The sequence below is a fragment of the Bufo gargarizans genome, chromosome 6 (genome assembly GCF_014858855.1).
Source record: "Bufo gargarizans isolate SCDJY-AF-19 chromosome 6, ASM1485885v1, whole genome shotgun sequence".
Classification (NCBI taxonomy): Eukaryota; Metazoa; Chordata; class Amphibia; order Anura; family Bufonidae; genus Bufo; species Bufo gargarizans.
Genome location: NC_058085.1, coordinates 244,723,115 through 244,729,593, shown reverse-complemented (window position 1 = coordinate 244,729,593; position 6,479 = coordinate 244,723,115). Strand labels below are relative to the sequence as shown.

The 6,479-nt window shown below is 41.6% G+C and overlaps 1 protein-coding gene across 1 annotated transcript in view; it reads right to left on the bottom strand.

Annotated features, from left to right (window-relative positions):
• Window positions 1–340: 340 nt before the first annotated feature.
• LOC122941232 overlaps window positions 341–6,479 on the bottom strand; it is a 31,367-nt gene continuing 25,228 nt past the window's right edge. Inside the window, exons 4-7 of the mRNA XM_044298308.1 lie at window positions 4,605–4,661; window positions 4,038–4,250; window positions 2,666–2,782; window positions 341–786 (exon numbers count right to left, since the gene is read on the bottom strand). Of these exons, the coding sequence (XP_044154243.1) occupies window positions 721–786; window positions 2,666–2,782; window positions 4,038–4,250; window positions 4,605–4,661 (453 nt within the window). The 3' untranslated portion in view covers window positions 341–720. The remainder of the gene's footprint in view (window positions 787–2,665; window positions 2,783–4,037; window positions 4,251–4,604; window positions 4,662–6,479) is intronic.

The window sequence follows — 6,479 nt, the reverse complement described above, 5'->3', positions numbered from 1 at the left end:
ACACCTCCTTGCCTGCTGAAGAACTGATTGGCTCACAGGTTGACAGCCTGGATGAGCCAATCATGGCAAGCACCCCCCCCCCCCCCACTTCCATTCAGGGTCACGTGAGCATCCTTCTTCCTCCCTCATACTTTTTCCAACCAACATGTTCAGTAAAATGGTGCTGCATGCTGTTTTACTGGATTTGTCCGAAGCGAACCTGAAAATCTTCAGGTTCGTCTGGCGGATGACATTTTGGAAAGTTCATAATGAACCTGGCTTGTTATGGACTGATTTGCTCATCTCTAGTCCTAATCATAAAAATTGGTTCTTTAAATCAATGGCAAAAATTAAAGGCATGTGAAATGGAGATTTGCTTTATTATGTAGTGGGATTACACATCAGTATGTAGCGAAACAAGTGGCAAGTAACAATTATATATTTGATTATGACAAAACAGAAATGCTACATAATCAGAAACACCAGACTAGTGGAAATGAACCACACTGGATTCCATAACATGGAGAGGATTGATTCAGTGGTATAGCAGGGTAGGTGTATTCTGCAGTGCACATTCTGTAATCATCTTATGCGATTATATGGTATAATACTAAACACAATGCTAAGGTTGGCACCAACATGCATATATCCCAGCCTTTAAAAAAATTATAATCCAACTGCTTTCCCCTTACATTATATGATTTTACAACTATCCCTTAGATCAGTGGATTTTACCACTCTTTAGGCAATGATGATATCATCAGAAGGATTTGGTTTTATCAGAGCATCATCGTTCTCATCAGTTTTCTGTAAAAGATAACACATGTATGAAACATTATTAACAGTATATCTAATGCATCAAAGAACAGTACAGAGATAAAGCTAATGACGTTTTTATACCTAGGCCTGTAATCATGACAAAACTGAGGGTCCTAATGCAAGAACAATGGGAGACATTTACAAACATTTTTACATTATTTTTTTGGCGTAAAATTTTTTGCATGATCCCTTTTGTGACTATTTGAACACCAGTGTGACAATATTTTCTCAAGGGTATAGTGGGGGGCCTGCTGGGGGCCAGAACATTGGCCCTGACAAATTTACCAACATTTACGTCTGGAAACAGGTGTAAATGTTGGAAAAAGACTACTCCAGCCAGGGCCTGGTCTAGGTTTTCTACCAGGCGCACAGACTGCTGAAGGCATGTGCCTCATCATAAATTGGGCACATCTTCCGCCAGCAAAGCCAACACAAAAGGGGAGTAAAAGATCTGAGTAAAAAGCTGGTCTTTGTAAAAGACCCCCACTCTCTCAGTGTAAAGGCCTCTTTACACTGCTAGATAGAGCAGACGATTGTTGGTTCTGTCGTGGCAAATACCTGCTTGTTCATAAAGGAAACCTTTGCATTTAAATGCAGAGATCTCCTCCACAGTATGGGAGGAACAATCGCTAATGCTATCACTCACCCCTATACAGAATCATTGTTTGCCGGCAGCAGAGTGATGTTTAGATGACACGATCTGCTGCCTGCAAACAAAGATTTAGATGACTGCACGAGTGATCATATTACCCGATGAAAGAGGGTTTCGCTCATTAAATAGGGTAAAGGGCGGCACTTTACACCAGCAGATCATGATTAACGAACATTCCTACGAATGCTTGCTAGTGATTATCTGGCTGATGATCAGCCAGTGCAAAGGGCCTTAAAGTCTGCCTTTGTAATATTGATGACCTAGGATAGGTCTATTATCACTGGTCTGGGTGTGGCTCAGCCCAGTTCACTTCAATGGGGCTAAGCCACGTCCAGGCCAGTGAAAGTAGTTGTAACATCACTGGCCTGTGGGAAACAGCGACAAGGCCGTGGCAGCTGATTAGATGCTGATGATCTATCCAAAGGATAGATCATCAGTAATCAAAAGGTGTAGAACCCCTTAAACTGTGCTGCAGGCACAACTTAATCAGGCAATCTGCTATGGCAGGCCTGGGAGCCTTAACAAAGTCAAGGCTGCTATAGCAACCAATCAGATCTCCACAATTTCACTGCAGGGGCTCCGATCAAAAGACAGAGGGAGCCCCCTCCCTCTAACACCTCAGAAGCTGTGGTCACTATTGATTGTGGCATCTGAGGGGTCAAATTACTGGGATTGGAGTAATCTCTGATCCCAGTCATTGCTAGCAGGTGTCTGTTGTATTATATAGTTATGGAGTGCGCTCAGCTTGTGAGTCATCTCCATACATCCCTTGCATTATAAAGGGTAAAGGAGTTGTCCAACCTTTTTTAACAATTTGCCACCTGCAATATGACTATATACTGTACGTTGTGGCGGCAGGTTAACTGTAACCAGATGTATTAAAACATCCGTTCACTTTAATGAGGCTGATCTGAGCCTATGGCCGTGTGACTGATGAACATAAAGTCACATGACCTAGACCAAACTGCGAGAAGGTCCCCCACCAATCAAATACAGATGACCTATCCAGAGTATAGGTCATCAGTTTAAAAATCTTGGAAAACCCTTTTAATTATGTCCTAATACTGTATCACTATGATCACAATGCTGCCATACTGTGAAGATGACATGTAATATGTATATCATAAAGCTGCTCATAAAGGATTGATATTTGCATCACCCATTACTGAATCATCACCAGTAAGTACTGTATTAATATGACATTCTGTCACTTACCTCTAATTTGCAGGAAGACCAAAATGACTTCACTCTCATGCCCACGCTTAGGATTGCCATGCAGAGACCCCAGATCATGATCACCAAGGTCATATATGTCAAGCATTTTATTAGAAACTGAAAATGAGAAAATATATATTATTTTGAGACACATAAAAGGGGAAATGAACAATAGGATTTTACAGAAATATACATATAACAAAAAAAAAATGAAGTGTACTTTGTTCGTCATACATTGTCACTAGTGATGAGCGAAGGGAGCTTTGGATGTTACATCAATACTGTATGGAGATCCGTTTCCGTACCAGTCAGAACCAAAGCCAAGTTCGGTTTCAAGTCTTAAAGTGGTTTTCCACTTTAAAAGGTTTCTGTCACCAGAAATACCAAAATTAAACTGGCTGACATTAGCCTGTTCCTAGTTTTATCCATGCCCCTGTTACTCCATAAATGTAACTTTTATAATATGGAAATTAGCCTCTATGAGCAAGGGGGGGGGGGGGGGGGGCAATTGCCTCAGCTCCTATAGGCTCCGTTCTCCCACCTCGGTCACCTCCCTCCAAGCCTTGATTGACAGGGCCAGGCAGCGTTCGCATCCTCCTGCCGGCCCTACATTCATGTTAAATCTCACGCCTGCGCCGTTCAGTATTCAGCACAGGCATAGTAAAGTAAGGACGCTCAGTGGCTGCCGACTTCCTTACTGTGCTGAATACTGAACGGCATGGCGCAGGCGCAAGATTTACCATGCGCTCAGGGCCGGCAGGAGGATGCGAACAGCTGCCTAGCCCTGGCAATTAAAACTTGGAGGGAGGTGACAGAGGTGGGAGAACTGAGCCTATAGAAGCAGGAGCAATGCCCCCCCTCCCCCCTGCTCCTAGAGGCTAATATGCATACTATAAAAGTAACATTTATGGAGTAACGGGGCATGGATAAAACTAGGAATAGGCTAGTTAGGTGCAGCTGACACTAGCACATCGCTAATGTCAGCCAGTTTAATTTAGTGTCTCGTGACAGAAACCCTTTAAAAAGAATTACCAAAGTTATTCAACAAAGTCACAGTGCAACTTCATGAATAACTTACTTCAGCCCCATGTAAAAAAGACCTCAAATTTGACCTAGTCTATGCTTCAGGTAGGGAAATTAGACTGGGGCTGACGTGAACGGTCAATCTTTGTACAGCAAAGGTAAGATATGTTGCGGCTATACAAGCAATAGGAAATACCGATATATAGATAATATTCACTCCTTTTAATTTGTTTTACCTTTGGGTCTGAAATTCATCGTATGAAAAAGATATGTAGCAAACCAATATCAATTTACATTTCTAAGAAGGAATATTACAGGATATTATAACAATGAAAGTAGAAGTGGTAACCTTGTATTTGCGGATTCCATCTAGGCATCTCTGCAGCTCATAATCATTGTAGCCGCTTGTTGCTCTGTAATATCCACGTCCATTAACAAGATTATAACAGGCTTGTTCATCAGGTCCCATCCAGTAGAAACGATGAGTATCATCAACTGTAATGACCAGTCCCCCAATAGACACACCAAAGTTGACTAAAAGGGAAATGAAGGCAAGTGTCCTCTATGTGGGTAAATTAGAAAAGAGAAAGAAGTAAGTATTACAGAACACACAATAAGGTATCAACTAAACCCCCTAATTATAAGCTCTTTTGGGGTCATTTATCAAACTGGTGTAAAGTAGAACTAGCTTAGTTGCCCATAGCAACCAATCAGATTCCACCTTTCATTTTCTAAAGGAGCTGTCCAAAATGAAAAGTGGAATCTGATTGGTTGCTATGGGCAACTAAACCAGTTCTACTTTACGCCAGTTTGATAAATGACCCCCTTTATCTCTATTTCCACACATTTGTGTTCTTAAGCAGTAATGCAGCACTAACTCTGGATACCTACTTTGTAAAGAAAGGCCAACACTTACCCACCATATGTTTGGGAACCTGTAAGCCACAAGATTCAGTAGTCCAGACACAAGGAACTATGAAGAAATAAGCCATAAATAAAATAATGAGGTTTTCAGTAACATGACAGTAGGAGAAAAAAAGGCTGGTGAATGAATTCTGTCTCATGTGTACAGTGCTGTGTTAATGGTTTATCCATCCAGCAATAAGTACAATGACCACATCCTGGTCGCCAGGGTATGTCCTATAACACTGATGTCCATGTTATATACTATATATATATATATGTACCCCCATAATTTCACCCAGGCAGTCCCCCTGATGTTAGCAGCCTCCGGCTGACAGCCCTAAGGAGAGCCCAGTTCGTCACCGGAACTCCAGAAAATGCCTTTGTCCTGCGCGATACAGCTCAGGGCAAAGGAGAGCATCAGAGCATGAACTGCTTCAATGCTCAAGTCAGGGGGGCTGCCTGGGTGAAAATGGGGATATGTCCGGAATCAGCTCTGAATCTGGACAACCCCTATAAGTGCAATGCATTGTTCACTGAGGGAATATAATGGCATAGTAAAGATAAAATCAGTAGGTTATGACATTTTCTGACCCAGAAGGTGATTGTAACATGAAGACAATAATTAGTAAGACTCCTGTACTCCACTTGGGTTTCAATATAATGCTTTTATTTTCTGCGGTTCCAGTCAAAAACGTTTTTTCGGCTAAACAGCCTTCTGTAGTACAACTGGAAAGGCATATAAAGTGTCACAATAAGTGTGCAATAGTCATACAGCACATAGTATATCGGCTACAATTTGATTAGAAGAAGAAAATTATATCGATATAACATATTGAAAGAACGCAGTCCATCATCTGGGGACCCTGGGGGATCCTTGTCATCGGAGGTGCCTTTCTATATTATGCCTGATTTCATACTATGTCTGATGAAGTTTTCTGATAAGCAGCTTACCCACTTACCCATGTACCTACCCAGCATTAATAAAGGCCATACCACAAGGGGCATAATATGATATTTAGCACTAGAAGACCCCACATATATTATACCCACAATTTTTGCTCCTGACAGGATGTACATTATGTTATAATCTCTCCTATTTACTCCTTAATTCCACCTACCCTCTGCACACCTTTGCCTATAACGTATTATGATGCCTGATCGCCCAACCTGAACCCCTGCAAAACATCCAAGTGATCCATTGGAAAATTAGCCCACCTCCTACGTCCTCCACGCCGCTAAAGGCACCTCCGAAGACAAGGATCCCCCAGGGTCCCCAGATGACGGACTGCGTTCTTTCAATATGTTATATCGATATAATTTTCTTCTTCTGTTCAAATTGTAACCAATATACTATGTGCTGTATGACTATTGCACACTTATTGTGACACTTTATATGCCTTTCCAGTTGTACTGAAGAAGGCTGTTTAGCCGAAAAACGTTTTTGACTGGAACCGCACAAAAAAAAAAGCATTATATTGAAACCCAAGTGGAGTACAGGAGTCTTACTAATTATATGCATCTGGTTTGGGAACCATCTCCTAACACCCACGCAATCCAATTGGAGAACTGTCCAACCTTATATTGCTGTAACATGAAGACAATCCTTGTCTATGTTTACTAATATGGCCGTCATAGAGGAGGGTCCATTAGAGCAGGTCCTGCACCAGGAGACTTGTCTATACAGTAGTTGTGAAGTCTTTCCTAGTCATCTAAAATTAAGAACAAGGGAACACAGAACTCTACCAAGTTATACCAGATATACCAGATAATCTGAAAAGTTCTGTGTAACCTGGAGGGTCAGTGTAAGGAAGTTGGGCTACAAAAAACAACGTTAGCAACCCTAATTAGGTAACTGACCAAGAGATACAGGGGTAGAGGAACATAG